Below are 22,878 nucleotides of genomic sequence, written 5' to 3'. Positions count from 1 at the left end.
TCTAGTTTTTTAACAACAATGAAAAAAATAAAAATTGCTAAGAAAAGGGAAAATGTGATCATGCTTGGAGAAAAGTCTATTGAAACTGTCCTTGAGGAGGCTAGGACATCGAACACAGCAAAACTTTAAATTGATTATTACATGTATGTTCAAAGATTGAAATGAAACCATATTTAGAAAATTAAAGGGAATTACGCTGGGCACGGTGGCACAGGCCTGTAATCCCAGCGGCTCAGGAGGCTGACACAGGAGGATCATGAGTTCAAAGCAAACCTCAGCAACAGCAAGGCGCTAAAAAACTCAGTGAGATCCTGTCTCTCAATAACATTTTAAAAAATAATAATAGGGCTGGGGATGTAGATCAGTGGCTGCATGTCCCTGAGTTCAATCCCCAGTATCAAAAAAAAAAAAAAGAAAATTAAACGGAATTATGAAAACAATGATTTATCAAGTAGAGAATATCAATAGATTGAAATTAAAAAGAACCAAGTAGAAATTTTAGATTTTTAAAAGTTTAATGTCTTGAATGAAAAGTTCTCAAGTTTACCAATAGAATGAACTGGCAGAAGGAAGAATCTCTGAACTCAATGATAAATCAATACAAATTATCCAACAAATAGAAAACAAAGATAAGAAGAAGAAAAATAAACAGAATTAAGACCATGGAACCACAATCAAGCATAACAAGCATACATATAATATGCTTGGAATCCACAGGTAAAAGAAGGGCCTTAAAGCAGAGGGTTGAAAGGGGTAGGAAAGTTAAAGAAATAAGTCTCAGGGTTTCTAAATATGATGAAAAACAAATCTGTACATCCAAGAAGTTCAATGAAATTCAACTAGGATGAATAAAAAGCCAAACAAGATTTTCAAGAGTAAAATCTTGAAATCAGCAAGAGAAAGATGACTTAGGTTGGCAGCTGACTTTTCATCAGAAACAACAAAGGCCAGAAAGCAGTGAGATAACATTCAAAATAATTTTTTTTTCTCTGTGACTAAAAAGACAACTGCACAATTAATTGTAAAACTACATTACTAGTCTTAAATAGTGATGTAATATATATGACAGTAACACAAGGGGGGAGGAATGGGGGTTCACTGAAGCACACTTCTGTATTTTATTGGAAGTTACTACGAAAACGAAGATTATTTAGGCAGGCATGGTGACTGTACATGCTTGTAATCCCAGTGACTCTGGAGTTTATGCAGGAAGTTCCCAAGTTTGAGGCCAGCCTCAGCAACTTAGTGAAGCCCTTAGCAAGTTGGTGAGATCCTGTCTCAAAATAAAAAATAAAAAGGGGGCTGGGGATGTGGCTCAAGCGGTAGCGCGCTCGCCTGGCATGCGTGCAGCCCGGGTTCGATCCTCAGCACCACATACCAACAAAGATGTTGTGTCCGCCGAGAACTAAAAAAAAATAAATAAATAAATTTAAAAAAAAATAAAATAAAAAGGACTGGGGTTGTTGTTGGTGATAAAGCACCCCTGGTTCAATTCCTAGAACAAAAAAATCCAATCAAAAACAGATTGAGAGGACTGGGGTTGTGGCTCAGTGGTAGAGCACTTGCCTAGCATGTGTGAGGCACTGGGTTCGATTCTCAGCACTGCATATAAATAAAAAAATAAATAAAGGTCCATCGACAACTAAAAATATATTAAAAAACAACAAAAGATTGAGGGGCTGGGGATATATCTCAGTAGTAGAGTGCTTGCCTAGCATGCATGAGGCCTTGGGTTCAATCTCCAACATCACCCCTGCTCCAAAAAAAAAAAAAAAAAAAAAAAGAAAAACCAACCTTGAATGACTGCTGGATGCTGTAGTGTGCACCTGTAATCCCAACTACTCAGGAGGCTCAGGTAAGTTCCAGGCCAGCTTGGGCAATTTTGAGACCCTGTCATAAAACTTTAAAATGGCTGGAGTATGGATCAATGATTGAGCATTTACCTAACATGTCCTAGGTTCAATCCCCAGTACCATATAAATAAACATCTAGATAGATAAATAGAAGAGATTGTCAGTTTCACAAAACAAAAAATACCCAACCACTTTTTTTTATAAGAGATATACTTTAGATCTAGATAGACAAGTAGGTTGGAAGGAAAACGGTTGAAGATATATAACCATGCAGATATATAGATAACTGAAGTAACTCTACCAACATCAGGCAAAATAATCTTCAATTCAAAATGAAAGGGGAACATTTTCTAATGATGCAAGGATCAATTTATCAGTAATGTATAACAATTAGAAACGTGAATGTACTTAACAGCATAGCAACAAAATAAGTGGAAAAAAAATGACAAATGAAAAATAAAAAATTGTCAACAATAACTGAGATGGGGCTGTGGCTCAGTTATAAAGCGATCATCTAACACATGTGAGGCACTGGGTTCGATCCTCAGCACCACATAAAAATAAATAAAAGTATTGTGTCCATCTACAACTGATAAATTTTTTAAATAAAAAAATAATTAAAAAATAATAATTGGAGTCCTCAGTAGGCAATCATCAGTATGTGTATCATCAAGAGAAAGTCTTTACAGTAATTTAACAGGGAACAATTAATAAAAGTAGTTAGTACTATTAAAAGAATTAGAATAAGGAGGGATTAGCCAGCAAATAATAAAAAAAATTTAAGATTAACAGATATAAGAAGTGTTCCTTAATAGGCACAGTGTTGCACGCCTGTAATCCCAGCAGCTTGGGAGGCTGAGGCAGGAGGATCCCAAGTTCAAAGCCAGCCTCAGCAATGGTGAGGTGCTTAGCAACTCAGTGAGACCCTGTTTCTAAATAAAATACAAAATAGGGCTGGGGATGTGGCTCAATGGCCTAGTGCCCCTGAGTTCAATCCCTGTAACAAAAAACAAGAAGTGTTCCTTAAGCCGCATGTTGAGATTGAGAACCCAATTTAGATACTCTACCTTATAAGGCTGAGATTCATTCTTTGTTAGAGGGACTGTTGCTGGTTAGTCACTGAAAAAAGTCATGCTGATTTCTGATGTTATTCAGTCTGTAGCTCAACAGTCTACAGGTCAACTTGGAAAGTACTGGCATTTTAGGAATCATCTAATCCATATATGTTATATAATCAATAAAAATTGTCAAAGAAAAATGCTTTATTGAATCTGGCATAATAGTGATCTTTTGAGTTGCAAGTAAATAACTAAATATTGAGGAAATAGTGCTTTTCTAAGACTTAAAAGCACACCTATATTAAACGTTTTTTTCTTAAAGGGAATATACCTAGAATATTTATTGAACATTCAAGAGTTTGGTACCTTGCAGGCAGTATGATGTTGCATGCTATTTTACTGAAGAAAGAAACTGTGGCCACACACACTCCCATAATCACAGCCATTTGGGAGAGTTAAGATTAGAGGCAGGAGTATCACAAGTTCAAGGCCAGCAACTTAAAGAGACTTATATCAACAACTTAGAGAGACCCTGTCTCAAAATAAAAATTAAAAAGGGCTGGAGATGTAGGTTCTGTGGTAGAGTGCCCCTAGTTCAATCCCCAGTACAAAGAAAAACTTTTATTATTTTGTCTATTCCCTGAAAAATCTTGATATTATCATCTCCCATAAATTACAGAACCTGGTTTAGGTTATCTTTTTCTTGATGAATTGAAAGAATTCTTTATTTAGTCTAGATACAAATTCCTTATCCTATATACGATTTACAAAATTTTCTTTTGTGTTATCTTCTTACTTTCTTGAAGTGAGGGCCCTTGAAATCTAAAGTTTTAAAATTTAATTATGTTCAATTTCTTCTTTTGCTCTTGTTGCTTCTGATTGTTGTGTCATTTTAAAAAATAAACTATTTCTTTCTTTTTTAAAAGCAGGTTTTTAATTTTTCAGTTGTAGATGTACATTGTACCTTCATTTTATTTATTTGTATGTGGTGCTTACAATCAAACCCACTGCCTCATGCATGCTAGGCAAGTGCTTTTGCCATCAAGCTACAACATCAGCCCTTTTGCATCATATTTAAGACATAATTGCTAACTACAGAATCAGAAGAATTATGCCTGTATTCTTTCCAAAATTTTTATTGTTTTAACTCTTCGATTCATTTTGAGTTGATTTTGTACACGGTGAGAGGTAGGGATCCAAATTCATTCTTTTCCATATGGCTATCTAGTTGTTCTGGTCTGTTGAAAGCAATGTTGTTTTTTTTCCCTCCTTGAATTGCCTTGTTTAACATTAGTTGACTATATATATATATATATATATATATATATATGAAAGTTCATTCTTGGACTTAAATTAATCCATTAATCTATCTGATCTATGTGTGTATTCTTCTGTTATACTTCTGAGATTCACTCAGGAGATTCTGGAGCAACGATCTAAGAACTGATTTTTTTACTATGTGTACTGGTTTTTAAAAAATATTTTAGATGTATATGGATATAATACCTTTTTTATTTTTATGTGGTGCTGAAGGTTGACCCATTGCCTCACCGGTGCTAGGCAAGCAATCTACCACTGAGCCAGAACAACAGCCCCTCCTATGTATATGTTGATAGTGAATTTTTAGACTTTGTTCCTTTTCCTCTTGGGGTATATTCACTAATATTAAACCAGAGTGAAAGTAAATTAACATTATTACCTAACCATACATTTATGTTATTGTTATAACTATTTCCCCAATTCATTTATCTGAAGGTTTTATTTTTACATTGGCATAATTTGGATATTTATAGATTACTATCAAGATTTATAAAAAATTACCACCTCAAGTTTCTAAATTAAAAAAAAAAACTTGTTTATATTTAGAAAACCTATTCCAAAACCAAAATATTAAAATTATGTAGGTTTTTTTCTTCAGATGATTTTTTAACCAAATTTAGTAAATCATCTAATGTTGCCAGGGATGAAAAACGTTATTTAAGAATGTAATGGAACTTCACTTTTATGCTCAAAACTCAACCTAACACTTTATACGGCAAGCTAGATCTTTCCGCGGATATTAAAAGTTACTGTTCCATATATATTAAAACAAACTTATCCATCGTGTATAACAAATTAGAATAAATTAAAAAAAAAAAAAACAAGCTTGTACTACCCCAGGGCCATAGGGTTCCAGCATTCCACCTTCACTAACTGGCACCTGTCAAGCCAGGAGATCAGCTTCGGGTTCACAGCACTGACTACAAGGTGGATCCTCACACATCAGGTTGAGCCCTGGGAACAGAACTGCAGAATTCCCTTCTGAGACTACCCCAATCCAGATCCACCCACACTTGCCTCCTCTGGACCACGAAAACCACTTATAGCGTCCCCCGCCTCTCAGGGCAGTGCCTCCAGCACTTGGGCACCTACGCGTGCGCACTCTAGATGCAGCAGGCCACTCCCAGAAGGCGCCGGGACTCGGCGGTGGGCGGGGCGCGCGGTCCTTAGTTTTTCTCGGCCGTGGACTCCATTTCCCACAGGCGGCTACGGGCCGAGACAGCCTAGTGTGGACATTTCTCACGAGATACGGATATAACTACGACCTCTGGCTCCGTTTCTGATACCTTTCCTCGCGCGCTGTGACTTCGTCCCACCTGAGATAAAAGTCGGAGTGGGTGTCTGCAAAAAAGACTGCTGACGCAGCCGCCCCAGGCCCTGCGTGACCCGCGAGAGCCTCGCGGCGGGAGACACTCAAGGCTCGGAGGCCCCGACCGCGCAGGGCGAGTCTGCCTGCCCTCGGTGCTGCAGCTGCCGAGGAGCGGCGGGTATGCGGCCCGGAAGGTGAGACCGTGCTGCTCTTGACAGGGCCGCGCGTGCCTCGGTGTCGGTGGGTGTTGAGACTGGCAGTGCGTGGTTGTCCTTTTGTGGCGGGGACACAGGGTGCGTGCCCATTACCTGAGCGTGCACTGCTGAGATTGGTGAGCTACCCTGTGACGTGAGGCTGCAGGTTCCCTGTCGCTTCCTGCATCCTCTAACAGCCACATTTGACTGACTGCCACAGAGAAATGGTCCCAAGTGGGAAATCAGATATTGAATTCTACATAACTGCTTCCAGAAGAAGCTACAGACCTGCGGCTAGGATGGGAATTGTAAGTCAGGAATTGCCCCGAATCAGGCTCCTAGAACTAGATCGGAATAGAATTAGAAATGGGATTCCTACCTGGGAGAACTCTGCAGTCTTCTGCTTGACAACTGCGACTTTCCCTGAGCTCTCACTCAAGGAACTGCTGTGAACGCTGATATAGGTTAACCCTCTTCTAACTTCACCCAGGTCTTTGTATGAGGTCACCACAGACGTAACTAAGGAAGAAGTAACGTAATAAATACTGAGCCTTGTGGTTATTCTGGATCACTCCTCTTTAGACTTCATTTTCCTTCCTTCCTTCCTTCCTTCCTTCCTCCCTTCCTCCCTTCCTCCCTTCCTCCCTTCCTTCCTCTCTTCTTCTCTCTCCTTCTTCTTCTTCTTCTTCTTCTTCTTCTTCTTCTTCTTCTTCTTCTTCTTCTTCTTCTTCTTCTTCTTCTTCTTCTTCTTCTTCTTCTTCTTCTTCCCCTCTCTCTCTCTCTCTCTCTCTCTCTCTCTCTTTCTTTTGTGGTTGGTACTGGCGATTGAATGCAGGAGCACTTAACCACTGAGCCACATCCCCAGCTCTTTTTTTTTTAATATTTATTTTTTAGTTTTTGGTGGATACAGTATCTTTACTTCACATTTATGTGGGGCTGAGAATGGAACCCAGTGCCTCACGAATGCTAGGCGAGCGTGCTACCACTTGAGCTACATCCCCAGCTCTTTTTATTTTTATTTTTTATTTTGAGATGAAGCCTCGCTAAATTACTGAGGCTGGCTTTGAATTTAGGATCCTCTGTCTCAGCCTCTAGAGTCACTGGGATTACAGGCAAACCCCCACTGCCTCTAGTTCTCTTTTAGGTTTCTATAGTCAGAAGTAACGAAATACTAAGTTAATTATCTTGTGCCCTTGTATTGTAATAGTTTGGCTCCAAATTTGCAGAACAGGCATTCTTAACCAGTTGTCTTTTGTCTCTATTTATAAGTATATAGGGAACCACAACCCTTAAATTTGTATAGATAATTGCTGTAAATTTGTATTTTTCAAGAGTGTACATAACCCACAAGATTCAAGACTGATTTTTGATATAAAATCGAAGATTGTTACATCTTGGTTTTGCACAGATTTCATTGAGATTGTGAGAATAGTTAAGAAAAGCACATAGACTCCATTGGATAGAATATTTTGCAGATAATAAAATTTTCTCTTTATAAAAATTAATCATTTTAAGTAAGAAAGCACAATAAGCTAATGTTAAACAGTCTTCATACATGCATGAGGGTACTCAAGGTAGCTGGACATGGGGACACATGCCTATAATCCCATATACTCAGGCTGAGGCAAGAGAATTGTTAAGTTGGAGGCCAGTTTGGACATGAGACCCTGTCTCAAAATAAAAAGTAGCTCATCAGTAAAGCTCTTGCTTAGCATAAGCAAAGCCCTGGATTCAATCCTCAGTACTAGGGGGAAAAAAAGGACTCAATAAAATTTTAAGATATATATATATATATATATATATATATATGCAGCTTAATTTTAAAAATAGAATTTTGGAAAAAATCTTTTAGAAGAATTGTACAAAATCTTATTTTTTTAAAGAGAGAGTGAGAGAGGAGAGAGAGAGAGAGAGAGAATTTTTAATATTTATTTTTTAGTTCTCGATGGACACAACATCTTTGTTGGTATGTGGTGCTGAGGATCGAACCCGGGCCGCACGCATGCCAGGCGAGCGCGCTACCGCTTGAGCCACATCCCCAGCCCACAAAATCTTATTTTAATTAACTCTTTAGAGAAGAATAGATGGGGGTGTAGCCACATTTCATTGAGCATCTTTTCTATACCCAAAACTTTTCTGCTTATTTGTCATACACATTTCTTTAGCTTACAAAGGCCATTCTCTCTCTCTACTAATTGAAGAATCTTTGTAATGAAATGTGTCTAATTATATCAGTGCTATGGAGCTAAAAGATATTCAAGAATAGTTAAGTGCCAAGTGTGGTGGCTCATGCCTGTAATCCCAGTGGCTCCAAAACCTAAGGCAGGAGGATCACCAGTTCAAAGCCAGCCTCAGCAACTTAGCAAGGTGCTAAGAAACTCAGTGAGACCCTGTTTCTAAATAAAATACAAAAAAGTACTGGGGATATGGCTCAGGCCTCTGAGTTCAACCCCCAGGACCAAAAAAAAAAAAAAGTGTTATTTGGTTCAATTACATTGATTTTTCATGACAGACCTAGTATTTACAGAGATTTTTAATGTCAATAATTTAGCCTTTTCCAATAATGATATCTTTTAAAGTATTTTTTAATATTTATTTTTTAGGTGTAGATGGACACCTTTATTTTTATGTGGTGCTGAGAATCAAGCCCAGGTCCTGCCCATGCTAGGCGAGTGCTCTACCGCTAAGCCACAATCCCAGCCCTCTAATAATGATATCTATAAATTTTAATACTTTGGAATATCTTTATGTTGTATTTAGATGACGGAAATAATATAGCTTTGCCAAAAAAAAATCATTCCTTAAGGAATTAATGAAGACAAAAGTAAGACTAGTCTTTTAACCTCCCTGCCTAGAGATAATAACTTTTAATATTTTGGTTTGTACATTTACAATTTTTATGTTTATATTTCCTTGTGGTTCTGTTTTGACATAAAAGACCTGATCAAATAAAGGAGGCAAAGAGTTCTCTTAATTTGCAAAAGAAATCTGAATCACTCATATTCCTTTGTGTATGTTGAAAGAAGCAGCCAAGGATCTCCTTGCTTGAAAAGTCTAACTTTACAACTTTAGGTATTAGAGATGTTATGTTAAACTCAATTAACATAGACATTCTTTCAGAATTAATAATGTTTTAAAAATAACTTTCAGAAAAAAATGTCAGCAATATCTGCTGTCAAGCTGTCTTGCAAGTACATATAATATTTTCTGAAGACTCTAATATTTATATTCACTTAAATCCCCATCTTGTATGGGAGCATAAGATTCTTTTTTTTTTTAAGAGAGAGTGAGAGAGGAGAGAGAGAGAGAGAGAGAATTTTTTAATATTTATTTTTTAGTTCTCGGCGGACACAACATCTTTGTTTGTATGTGGTGCTGAGGATCGAACCCAGGTCACACGCATGCCAGGCGAGCGCGCTACCGCTTGAGCCACATCCCCAGCCCCATAAGATTCTTTTTTTAAGATTTTTCATTTTACCAGATCATGTCCTACAGATTGATGATGCTGAATGAAGTCTGCTCTCCATTTTTTCTAAGTAGAACTCTCTAGCATACTTGAGAAGAAATGATAAAGTGAGTTTGGATATTGATATCTAAAAGGAAACTAAGAAAAGCCATTCAAGTCAAACAACTTAAATTTACAAAGAATATTCTTAAAGTCTCTTCATTTTGAGAGAACATCTTAAGTTTTTAAGAATACACTACATATTTCAAGTTGACCTCTAGTCATTTTTACAATTATTATGAAAAACTTTAAAACAAAAACATTGTTTATAAATGGCTATATAACCTTCCTGACTTCTGTCTACTGATTTCAGTGGTCTGTTATTTTTTTTCTATTGATTGATATTTTCATATATTCCACATCAATAGTTATTATGTTGGTCATATGATTTTTCTCTGGCAGTATATCTGGAATGTTTTTTACATCCTTAAAATTTTCCCCCCAACTTTACATTTTATGTCTACTTTGTATTCTATTAAGCTTTGCCAGACTTAAAATACAGAGCACTGCCTTTGTATTTCCAATATCTTAACCAACTTCAATTGCAAAGCCACAAAAGAGGTTGTGATTTGGATGATTAGGGCTGTTTTCAGTCTTGGAAGGTAGGAATAAAAGGAAGATGATCTGCTCAGATCAATACTCTGTTGTTTAACTTCAGATCTATACATCTGCCTCACCAGACTCATTCAGTGACCAGAAAACTTATGCTAACATATGCTAAGTTCAGTGCAGAAATGTCTCTGTTCTATGATACCCTTGTGATTTAGAACTATAATCTGCCCAAGTTGTATGTGATAGGAAATAGTTTGGAACTTGGAATGGAAGTGCATAACAACAATTAAGAAACTTACGTTTTGTTAGGAATACTAATGCAAAAGTGGATTCAAGATCTTCCTCTTCTCCCAGCTCTGGCTGTGCTTTCTGATAGAGTAAACCTGAGGACCGATCTACTCTTGCAGACTAAACCATGGCCCATGTAAGTTGATGTTTCTCTCCTTGTTGATTTATATGTGTAGGTAGTTTTCCCAAAAGTGTCTGATCAGGAAAAAATTTTCTTCAAATAATCTGCTTCTAGTTCTTGTTCTTCCACAGAACTGTCATGACAAATTACCCAGCATCCTCCCTGAACTTACCTGCTCATTCTAGTTAGGATATGTGACTTAGTAGTAGAGTGCTTGCTCACCATGTGGAGGCCCTGGATTCAATCCCCAATACTGCAGGAAAAAAGAAAAATTCAAAAATTCAAAATAAAAAATTAAACTTCAGCTTAGTAAGCCCCTCCACAACTTAGTGAGACCCTGTCTCAAATTAAAAAAAATAAATAAATAAAAGGAGCTGGGGATGTGACTCAGAGGTTAAGCAGCTTTGGGTTCAATCCTCAGTACCAAAAAAATAAATAAAATTAAATAATAAACTTACAAGTGATCATATAATTACTGACCAAATTTTTCAACATATCTTAAGTGCCCATTTATTTATGAAGGGCAGTGATGGACTTAAGTCCTTTGAAGTAAAGATTTATACCTTCCATGTCAAAGTCTAGTTTGGTGAGATAGACAAATGAAAGTATTGACATACATGAAAAAACTGAAATTTTCACAGACTTGAGATTGCCAAATAGTGAAGATAGAAATTTGGCATTGAATAACCAGATGGTCTTGTGGGTTCAATCCCAGTACCAAAGGAAAGAAGAGTATTCTGGTATTCTGATATTAAATGGGACATATTAACTTGGGTATTATGTATATTCATTTTCCTTCCTCAGCATTTTTACACACAAAACACACACACACATATTTAATTTTTTAGGTATTTAGATGGACACAACACCTTTTTAAAAAATTTATTTATATGTGGTGCTGGGAAACCCAGTGCCTCACAAGTGCTAGGCAAGCACTCTACCACTTAGCCACAACCTATCCCCTAATATATTTTTTATCTATTACTAAATAATAAATTATCCTGAAACCTAATAGTTTAAAGTAGCAAACATTTATTTCAGTTTCTGTGAGTCAGTTAGACATGGCTAATTTTACCTTTCTGGCTCTGGATCCACCCCATTCATCACCCGATTTTTTTTTTAAGTTGTAGGTGAACACAATACCTTTACTTTTATTTATTTATTTATTGGTCCTGGGGATTGAACTCAAGGGCACTAGACCACTGAGCCACATCCCCAGTCTTATTTTGTATTTTATTTAGAGACAAGGTCTCATTGAGTTGCTTAGTGCTTTGCCTTTGCTGAGGCTGGCTTTGAATTCCCCATCCTCCTGCCTCAGCCTCCACGTTCCATTGGATTACAGGTGTGTGCCACTGTGCCCAGCCTGTTTATTTTTATGCTGTGCCAAGGATTGAATCCAGTGACCCACACATGCTAGGCAAGTGTTTCACCACTGGGCCACAACCCTAGCCCCTCTGGATCTCTTAAAAAGATGATGAAAGTGTTATTGAAGAATGTAGTAAGATTAAGACTCAACTTTGGATAGATGTTTCAAAGCTCACTTAAGTGGTTGTTGATGGTTCCTTGGCAGTTTTCTTCAAAACCATGTATACATTCTGCTTCAGTCCCCTCCATATTATAGATGTGTAGCCCAAAGGCTTGTATTATTGCTTTCTTCATGCAATGCAATCTTTATCTCTTCTGTATCATCTTCACAATGTTCCTTTAATGTCTGCAATAATACACAGGTTTGCCATTTCAGGGGTCAGTGACATTCAGGGATGTGGCCATGGACTTCTCTCAGCAGGAATGGGAATGTCTGAACCCTTTCCAGAAGACCTTGTACCGGGATGTGATGATGGAGAACTATGGTAACTTAGTCTCACTGGGTATGTTTTTGGCCTTGAATAATTTAGGATAACTTAGAATCTGCTCTCTATGTGTTTTTTAATTCTGATTTTCAAGGCAAGTTTTTAAAGAAACTGGTTACATTTCTTTTCCCTTTTCCCCAAAGAAGCAACTTGAACTTTGTTGGGTTAGAAGAGGCAATTCTATTATAAACATATTCATCTTCCCTGTCTTTCTTTCTTTTTATATTAGTTGCGCATGACAATACAATGATCTTGACATATTATACATTTGACTCATTCCCTGTCTTTCTTAAGTAGAACACCTTGTCTGGTTCTACTTAAGAGTCGACTCTCTTCGTTTATGAGAAGGAGCCACATTAGGATTTTGTGACATGTTATATAACAATTATTAAAGGATCCAGGTTCCCTATTTATGTTCAGAATATCTGTCTGATTCATTCACAGGGAGAATAGCTTGACAGAGGGTCCTAAATTGCTCTAATTACTAAAAGAACCTCTACAATTTGTTGAATTAAATAAGTAGAATTCATTTAAAAATGAAGCAAACACATTTCATTTATTTAGGCAAATTTTATATCTGATTTGTAGTTAAAAATTGTAATCTATAAATATGTTTACAGAGGCAGTGCTCTAAGCACTTTATAATACAGATACCTATGTATACATTTGATCCTTATTAAATTAAACCTTATTATTATTCCCATTTCCAAATGAAAATACTGCAACACATTTTGCATAAGTGACTAGACCAAGTTCACACACAGCTAGAAGGTGGAAAGACAGAAATTGTTAATAGGTTTCAGAATTTATATTTTCTTTCTTTCTTTCTGTATTTATTTATTTTTAGTGCTGGGGATTGAACATAGGGGCACTTTACCACTGAGCTACATCCTCAACTCTTTTCATATTTTATTTTGAGACCAGTTCTCATTAAGTTACTTAGGGCCTAACTAAATTGTTGAGACTGTCCTCAAACTTGCAGTCTTAGCCTCCCAAGTCACTGGGATTACTGGCATGTGTTACAGCACCCAGTAGAGTCTGTATTTTCTTTTTTTCTCTAATATTTATTTTTTTCATTGTAGTTGGACACAATACTTTTATTTATTTTATTTATTTTTTATGTGGTGCTGAGGATAGAACCCAGGTCCTCACATGTTCTAGGCGAGTGCTCTACCACTGAGCCACAACCCCAGCCATAGTATTTTCAACCATGGTATTATATATGCTATCAAGAAAAAGAGGATACAGCCAGGTACGGTGGCATATGCCTGTAATCACAGCAATTTTGGAGGCTGAGGCAGGAGGATCACAAGTTCAAATCCAGACTCAACAACTTAGTGAGGCCTTAAGCAACTCAGTGAGACCCTGTCTCTAATAAAATATAAAAAAGAGATGGGGGTGTGGTTTGGTGGTTAAGCACCCCGGGTTCAATCCCTGGTACCCCGCTACCCCCCCCCAAAAAAAAAAAGAAAAAGAGGATACAAATGTGTATATTATGGTTTTTGTTTGTTTGTTTCCCAGTATTGGGGATTGGACTCAAGGGTATGTTACACTGAACTACATCCCAGCCCTTTTTGTTTTTATTTTGAGACAGTCTCACTAAGTTACTGAGGCTGGCCTCAAACCTTGTAATCTTTCTACCTTAGCCTCCCAAGTATCTGGGCTTACAGACATGTATCAGTGTACCCAGTTTAATGTTTTATTCTTTAATTTCCTTACTTTCTCTTCTTAAAAATCTCATTCAATATCTTTTTTGGGGTGGGTACTGAAGATTAAATCCAGAGGTACTTTACCACTGAGCCACACCCCTAATTCTCAATAAGTTACAGAGACTGGCTTTGAACTTAGAATCCTCCTAAGTCACTGGGATTGCAGATGTGTACTACAATGCCTGGCTTCAATATTTTTTTGACCTTTAATTTACTTTAGTACAATTTTGGGTTTGTTTAGTTTTGTTGTGGTACTAGGGATTGAGCCCAGATGCACTCTATCACAGACATACATCCCCAACCCTTTTTCTTTATTTTAAGACATAGACTCACTAATTTCCTTAGTCTGGCTTCAAATTTCCTATCTCACCCTTCTGAGTTGCTGGGATTATAGGCATGTACCACCATGCCTGGCAATAATGTATTTTTTTTTGTATCATGTTGCATTGCACTTTTTTTTCTTTTTAAACAGGCCATTCCATTTCTAAGCCAGATGTTATCACATTATTGGAGCAAGGAAAAGAGCCCTGGATGATTGTAAAGAAAGAAACAAGAAAATGGCGTAAAGGTAAATAAATAAGAGTAAATCTGGCTATGGAAAGCCATCTACAAGCAGTAGCCCAAGTAGTCAAGGAAGAGTCACACTTGAAATGTTGGTTGGAAATATTCATTCATAGTAAAGAAAAGGATTCTGATGTAGAGAAGAGATAAATACTCTGCACGAGCTACAATGAGCTCCATCTTCACCTTAATTAACCACACAATTTTTTAGGCTCATATTTCCCTCCCCATTCATTAATTCTTTCCTAATGCCCTTTCACTTGTATTTTGGATCCAACTGATTTCCAAACCTATATTCACTTAGATTTATATATGTGGCTTTATTGCCTAAAAGTGTATTCATTCCTGTATTTGGCAAAGAAATTAATGGAGTTAATATATTAGGGAAGACATATAATAGCACTATAAAAAATAGATAAGTAGTATCAAGTAGTAAATATACTATTAAGGAAACTAACCAAGAATAGGCAGCCAGGTGTGGTGGCACATGCTTGTAATCCCAGTGGCTCTGGGGGCTGAGGCAAGAGGATTGCAAGTTCAAATTCAGTTTCAGCAACTTATCAAGGCCCTAAATAAAGTAACTTAGCAGACCCTGTCTCTAAATAAAATATTAAAAAGGGCTAAGGATGTGGCTCAGTGGTTAAGCACCCCTGGCTTCAATTCCTGGTACAAAAAAAATTAATAGGATAAATTTAGGTAAGGTAAGATGATCAAGAACTAATGATAAGGACTTGGGTTGTGGCTTAGCGATAGAATCCAGGCCTAGCAAATTTGAGGTGCAGGTTTTGAGCCTCAGCACCACATAAAAATAAATAAAATAAAGGTATTGTGTCCAACTACAACTAAAATACACACACACACACACACACACACACACTAAAAAAAGAACTGTTGATCATCTCTGAGGAGATGAAATTTGAGCAAAGAGGTAAAGTGTAAGAGCTCAGGCCACAAATGCTTTCTATGAGACTTTGGTACCAAAACCAGACAAAGACACTACAAGAAACCTATAGACCAATATCACTTATGAATATTGATACAAAGGTCTTCAGCAAAAATACTAGTGAACTGAAGTCAACAGCACTTAATAAGATTATACTCCATGACCAAGTGGGTCTTAATTCTTGAATGCAAGGATAGTGATTGTATGAAATCAATGTTATACATCACATTAACAGGATAAAAGGAAAAATTGTCTTAATTCTTAAGGTACAGGAAAATAATTTAACAAAATTTAGTACACTTTCCTGATTAAAAAACTCAACAAACTAGGAATCTACCTCAATGTAATAAAATCTAAAACAGTTTAAACATGTTTTTTTCCCTCCAAAACTCGTATTGAAATATGGTTGTTATTGTGGCAGTATTGGGAGGTGAGACCTTTTAGAGTTAATTCTGTTAAGAGGGATTAATGCTTTTCTGAAGGAATGAATTAGATAACTGGAGAGCAGGTTGTTGTAAGGCTACCCTTTGTGTTTTGTTTCTTCTACACAGTCCAACTTGTTTTTTTACTTTTCTGCCATGTTATTATATAGCAGGAAGCCTTCACCACACATAGTTATCCAATTTTGGTCTTCCAGCCTCCAGAACCATGTGCCAAAATAAATTCCTATTCTTCAAGTATTGCCCAGTTTCCAGTATTTTATACCAACAGAAAATAGGCTAAGACAATGTCATATATGAAAAGCCCATAGTTTATTTACATCATACTCCATGGTGAAAGACTGAAAACACTGCTTTTGCTGCATCCATAAATTTTGGTGTGTTCTATTTTCATATTCATTTGCCTTAAAATAATTTCTAATTTCCCATGTGATTTTTTGACCAATTCTTGTCTGAAGCATTGGTTGTTTTGCCCTTCTGTTGTTTTTTTTTTTCTAGTTTTGTTCCATTGTCATTAGAAAAGATTCTTTTTAAAAAATTTTTAGTTGTGGATGGACATAATACCTTTATTTTTTAAAACTTGCTTTTATTTACTTAAATTTATTTTTTCAATTTTTTAATTTGTTCTGATTAGTTATACATGACAATAGAATGCATTTTGACACATCATACATAAATGGAGTTTAACTTCTCATTCTTCTGGTTGTACATGATATAGGATTACACAACCAGTGTAATCCTAATTACCTTTATTTTTTTATTTTTATGTGGTGCTGAGGATCAAAGCCAGTGCCTCACAATGCAAGACAAGCTCTCTACCACTAAGCTACAACCCCAGACTTTTTTTATTTTGAGATAGGGTCTCACTAAGATGCCAAGGCTGGCCTTGAACTTGGGATCCTCTTGCCTCAGCCTTCTGAGTAGCTGGGATTATAGGTATACACCACCATGTTCAGCTGTGGCCTCCACAGTTTCTAATGAGCAAACTCTGATGTTAGAATCATTGTTCCTCTGAATATAAGAAGACATTTTTTTTTCTGCTTTCAAGACTTTTTTATCTGTATTTTTCAGTAGTTTATTTGTCTAGGCAGGTTTTCCTTTCACCTGTTGTAATTGGCATTCACTGGGCTTTTAAAAAAATACTTTTTTATTTGTCAATGGATCTTTATTTTATTTATTTTTATGTGGTGCTGATAATTAAAGCCAGTGCCTCACACATACTAGGCAAATACTATTCCACTGAGTTACAACCCCAGCCTACTGTGGTTGTAAACTTTTACCAAGTTTAGTGTGTTATCAGCATCATTTCCCCAGATATTTTACCTAATTCATTTTTTAATATTATTTTTGTTGTAGATGGACACAATACTTTATTTTTAAAAATATTTTTAGATGTTGATGAACCTTTATTTTATTCATTTATTTATATGTGGTGGTGAGAATCGAACCCAGTGCCTCACACTTGCTAGGCAAGCACCTTGCCACTGAGCCACACAACCCCAGCCCTACTTTGTTTATTTTTATGTGGTGCTGAGGATCAAACCCAGTGCCTCACACATGCTAGACATGCACTCTATCACTGAGCCATAACCGCAGCCCCAGTCTCTTTTTCCTTTTTATATTCTATTCATCTTTTCTTTATAATCACATCTTTGAAATTTGTTTGTTTGTCATTTAGTGGTTTAAAATTTTTGTTGTTTTTTGTTTTGTTTTCAGAACTGAGGATGAACCCAGTGGTATACCCAGATCTTTAAAAATTTTGTTTTAAATTTTGAGTCAGTGTCTTGTAAGGTTTCCCAGGCTGCCCTCAAACTTTCAATCAGCCTCAGCCTCCCAAAGAGCTGAGATTACAGGCATATGCCATGGTGCCCAGCTAAGCTATTCCTTCTAGATTATTATCCTCCAAGGTAAATGTTTCAATTCCTTTTCATATATTTCCTATCACTCTTCCTCTAGATTCCTGTTTAGATCACTTTCTGTTTTTTGTTTTTTTTCTCTCTGAAGTACCCAGAAGCTCAGAATTCCTTAAGATTTTCATTAGGGTATAAACCTAGTATTTACCTGAAAATTCATTGACAGACTCATCTGGGAATTACCAGAACAATCAACCCTGATTAAAAGGGAAAGTGAGAGAATACATGAGAAAAAATATGAAGGCATAAAATAGATGAAACACTTGTAGAATGAACAATAAGAAAATCTCAGCAAAGATAATAAAAACTTAGTGCTTCATTTGATATGGAAAACCACAAAAAGTTTACATGGATGTGCATAGGAAGGAATCATAATATTATTTTTAAGGAGAAATATAATTGGTTAAAAATCAATAAATAGTTGCTTTTAATATATTTACATTGTATATGGGAATGATATAGAAGGAATACATTTAATCACTGTAATAAAATGTGATAAGTGAATGTTATGGAGACATTATTGTAATAACTACAAGTTAAAGAGCTGATTTTAGAGTTCTTTCAAGTATTCATCTCTAATTGGTAGCATTTAAAAATCTTTAAGAATCTATAGAACATTTATTTTTTGGCATCCAGGAAGACAAAAGATTTTTATTTCTTTTAGATTTGGAGTCAAGATATGAAAAAATCAGCTCTGAGAAAGTACACCTCCGTAGAAAATATTCATCTCTTACTCTACATCAAAGAATTCACAATAGTGAGAAATCCAAGGAATGTGACAAATGTGGAAAGGCCTTCACTCGTCATACAGACCTTATAGTACATCAGAGAATTCATACTGGTGAGAAGCCCTATGAGTGTAAGGAATGTGGAAAGGCCTTCAATCGTGCATCTAACCTGTTACAACATCAGAAAATTCATACAGGTGAAAAACCTTATAAATGTGAGGAATGTGGGATGACCTTTAGTCGTAATATAGACCTTAAAGTTCATCAGAGAATACATACAGGTGAGAAACCCTATCAATGTGAAGAGTGTGGGAAGGCCTTTGGTCGTGCTTCCTACCTGACTCAACATGGAAAAATTCACACTGGTGAGAAATCCTATGTGTGTCATGAATGTGGAAAGGCCTTTAGTAAAGGTGGAAAACTTAAAATTCATCAGAGAATTCATACTGGTGAGAAGCCCTATGAATGTAAGGCATGTGGGAAGACCTTTAGTCAAGCTTCTCACCTTGTGCAACATGACAGAATTCATACTGGTGAAAAACCCTACGAATGTCGTGAATGTGGGATGACCTTTAGTCGCAGTATAGATCTTAGAGTACATCACAGAATTCACACTGGTGAGAAACCCTGTAAATGTAAAGAATGTGGGAAGGCCTTTAGTTGTGCCTCAAATCTTGTTCAACATGAGACAATTCATACAGGCAAGAAGCCCTATGAATGTGAAAAATGTGGGATGACATTTAGTCGTATCTATCAACTCATTCCACATCAGAGAATGCACACTGGTGTGAAACCCTATGAATGTAATGAATGTGGGAAGGCCTTCACTCGTGCCTCAGCACTTATTCAACATGAGAGAATGCATACTGGTGAGAAACCCTATAAATGTCAAGAATGTGGGAAGGCCTTTATTCATGGTGGTAGCCTTAGGACACATCAAAAAATTCATACTGGTGAAAAACCCTACGTCTGTAAAGAATGTGGGAAGGCCTTTGGTCGTACCTCAGACCTTGTTAGACATGAGAGAATTCATACTGGTGAGAAACCATATAAATGTAAGGACTGTTGTAAGGCCTTTAGTCATATTGAAAGCCTTAGAATGCATCATAAACTTCATACTGGTGAGAAACCCTATGAATGTAAAGAGTGTGGGAAAGCCTTTAAGAGTGGCCATCAACTTACTGTACATCAGAGAATTCATACTGGTGAGAAACCCTATGAATGTAAGGAATGTGGGAAGGCCTTTACTGTCTGTGGACGACTTACTCGACATCAGAGTATTCACAGTGATGAGAAGCCTTTTGAATGTAATAAATGTGGGAAATCCTTTAGACTTAGGTCAAGTCTTAAAGTACATCAAAGAATTCATAACTAGAAAAAAACTTTATGGATGAAAGTTTTATAGAAATGCACATATATGCAGTGGGCAGTGTATCAGTGTATTCATAACAAACAATTTGAAAAGAATGTGGCACAGGCCTGTAATCCCAGGAGTTTGGGAGGCTGAGGCAGGAGGATCATGAGTTCAAGGTCAGCCTCAGCAACTCAGTAAGATCCTGTCTCTAAATAAAAGTTAAAAAGGGCTGGGGATGTGGCTCATTGGTTAAGCACCCCTGGGTTCAATCCCCGGTACCAAAAGAAAAAAAGAGAAAAGAAAAGAATGTGGGAATGCTTTTAAATATGGTTTTTCTAAGGCATTAAATGGTTTATGGTGTGAAACCCTTCAGAATATAAATAATATTTCAAATTTTTAAGCAATGATCCAAATATTGTTCCTATTCAGAGAATTTCTAATTTATTTTTACGTAGTGTAAGAAAATCTTTGTTTCTCTGTACATAAATTGTTAGTATAGTCAGTCACCTTAGAGGAAAATTCAGAGAATGTAGAAATGTCTTTGTTTTTTATGCTTTATTTATAAAAGTCTTCCACCTGTATCAATTATTAACTCAAGAAAGCTCAAATCACAGGAAGCACCTGTTGATCTAACAAAGGTAGAAAAACTTGTGGTTTCCATTCTATTATTTACAGCCTGTATGACATTGGTCACAACGTTTGTCCTTCTGGGAGTCCTGTGCAAAGAACAATAATAAATATATTATAGTGCCATTATTGGAAATGAGAAAAGTTGGAAAGTTTTTTCACATTGTCTCTGTTTAGTAAGTAATAGATACTATTTTATACTATTTATATTACTATGGATTAATTATTATGAGAATAAAGTCCATATACTGATAATAATTTTATAAAAGCTTCATGTAATTTCTTATACTTTGTTAGTTTAAAATAATCCTTTCTGGTTAAAATATAGTAGAATTTTTTAAAAGAGGATTTAAAACATGAGTTTTATTGGAGTTCTGCTAAAATATATTTCTTTATATAGTGTCTGGTTACTTTTGCATTACTCTAGCAAAGTTGGATAGTTACAACAGAGAATTCTATTATCCATATTCTAAAATATTTTTTTAAGTTGCTAACTCCTGTTTCAGAGCAACTTCCCTATAATTTTTTATGACTTTGGATTTTTGAAGGGTATAGAATAATTTGTAGATTATTAAAATTGTTTTTCTTGGGAAGCATTTATCTGTTTTTGTAGTGTTGGGAATCAAACCCAGGACCTCACACATGCTTGGCAAGTACTCTACTACTAAGCTAAGCTCCCAGCCCATTATCTTGTTCTTCTATCTCTATTAGTTCCAGTAAATCTGAGTTAAACAAAAGGATTCATGTAGTTGATGTGTATAAATCAAAAATATATAATGTTGAGTTTTCTCAGTATAGGTTCAGCATCTCAAATCCAGAAATGCAAAATTTGGGGCTTGGGTTGTAGCTCAGTGGAAAAGTGCTTGTCTGGCACATGTGAGGCACTGGGTTCAATCTTCAACACCACATAAAAATAAATAAATAAATAGATAGATAGATAAATAAAGGTATTGTGTCCAACTAAAAAAATTTTTTTTTAAATATCCAAAATTTTCCAGACCTAGTAGCACACACAGAACCTTGGGAAAGCTGAGGCAAGAGGATAACAAGTTTAAAGCCAGCCTCAACAACTTGGCAAGGCCCCAATTAACTTAATGAGACTCTGTCTCTAAATAAAAAATGGGCTGGGGATGTGGCTCAGTGGTTGAATGCCTCTGGGTTTAAAACTGGTGCCCCTTTTCTCCCCCCAAAAATACCCCAAATTTGAAATGCTTCAAAATCAGAAACTTTTTGAGCACCAACATAATGATACCAGTAGAAAATTTCATACCTGACTTCATGTGACAGGTCAAAATATGTGCATTTAAAATAAAGTTATGATGGGGCTGGGGTTGTGGCTCAGTGGTAGAGCACTCCCCTAGCATGTGCAAGGCCCTGGGTTTGATCCTCAGCACCACTTAAAAATAAATAAATAAAGGTATTGTGTCCAAATACAACTAAAAAATAAATACTTTAAAAAAAAAACAAAGGTCCATCAACAACTAAAAAAATATATTGAAAAAATAAAATAAAGCCATGTATAACTTAAAGGCAGGGATACGTTCTAAGATATGTACCATAAGGCAATTTAGATGTTGTGCAAACATCATAGTGTAGTTACACAAATTAAGGCAGCTATGATATCAGTAGGCAATACTGTCTTATAGGACCATTGTCATATTGTGTCTCATGACTATATTACACAAAATAATCTTTAGGCTATGTATATGGAAAAATGAATTTAGTGGTTAGACTTGGATCCCATCCTCAAGATGTCTCACTTATGCATATGCCAGTATTCTAAAATTTTTTAAGAATCCTAAATCTGAAACACTTCTAGTCTCAAACACTTAGAATAAAGGGTACTCAACCTGTATTAATGATGCTAGATATTATCACTTGATTACAGAAGTGACTACTTGATTATAACGATCCATTTTATATTATTAATCATCATGGTGATATTTTGTCACCTCTCTGAAAATTATAAACTCATGTAAAAGCCCTAAAATGATTAAAAAATTAATATAGAAATGAGGGCCTATTCCAAAATGCCTGTATATCAGAACTTTGGAATGTTGATAGTCCTCTACTCATTGGAAATTCTTCTTTTAAAATTTTACAGGTGCCTGGCTAGCTCATTTGGTAGAGCATGAGACTCTAAAGTTTTGTTTATTTTCCATGAAACCAATGAATATGTCTAGAAGTTTAGGGATTTTGAAATAAAGTAGTAATTTAACCCATGATTTTTAATTTTTTTGCTAAAATATATTAATATCAAGTAGATATTGGCAAATCTGGCCCAGGAAAAAAATAATAATTATTATATCACGGCATCATTATTTAAGAAAGAGGACATGTTTATAAATAATAGGAGATAAAAATTTCAGTATAAGGTATAAGTTTATTTCAGTATATTAAAAATCTAAAGAGTAAATTATCCTCTTAGGAAAAAAAATGTGGTTTATCAAAATTGACTTAAAAATGATACTGGGGGGCTGGGTTTGTGGCTCAGTGGCATAGTGCTTACCTAGAACATGTGAGGCACTGGGTTTGATCCTCAGCACTACATGA

At 36.0% G+C, this 22,878-nt stretch overlaps 1 protein-coding gene across 4 annotated transcripts; it reads left to right on the top strand.

Annotated features, from left to right (window-relative positions):
- The first annotated feature begins 5,371 nt into the window (after nucleotides 1-5,371).
- LOC308637118 (uncharacterized protein) lies at nucleotides 5,372-20,600 on the top strand. 4 transcript variants are annotated; one of them, XM_081273294.1, is made up of 5 exons: nucleotides 5,372-5,734; nucleotides 10,146-10,215; nucleotides 11,942-12,050; nucleotides 14,232-14,327; nucleotides 18,281-20,598. In XM_081273294.1, the coding sequence occupies exons 2-5, from the start codon at nucleotides 10,207-10,209 to the stop codon at nucleotides 19,717-19,719; spliced, it is 1,653 nt and encodes a 550-aa protein (XP_081129420.1). In that variant the 5' UTR covers nucleotides 5,372-5,734; nucleotides 10,146-10,206; the 3' UTR covers nucleotides 19,720-20,598. The 4 variants fall into 4 exon arrangements, with proteins under 4 accessions (XP_081129420.1, XP_081129419.1, XP_081129418.1 ...); XM_081273293.1 differs by having other exon boundaries at nucleotides 10,101-10,215; nucleotides 11,942-12,068; nucleotides 18,281-20,596; XM_081273292.1 differs by having other exon boundaries at nucleotides 11,942-12,068; nucleotides 18,281-20,595.
- Nucleotides 20,601-22,878: the final 2,278 nt, after the last annotated feature.

This window comes from Spermophilus citellus, assembly GCF_964194105.1.
Source record: "Spermophilus citellus genome assembly, chromosome: 18".
Taxonomy (NCBI): Eukaryota; Metazoa; Chordata; class Mammalia; order Rodentia; family Sciuridae; genus Spermophilus; species Spermophilus citellus.
The sequence above is the reverse complement of the archived record's forward strand: the minus strand, read 5'-3'. Positions and strand labels throughout refer to the sequence as shown.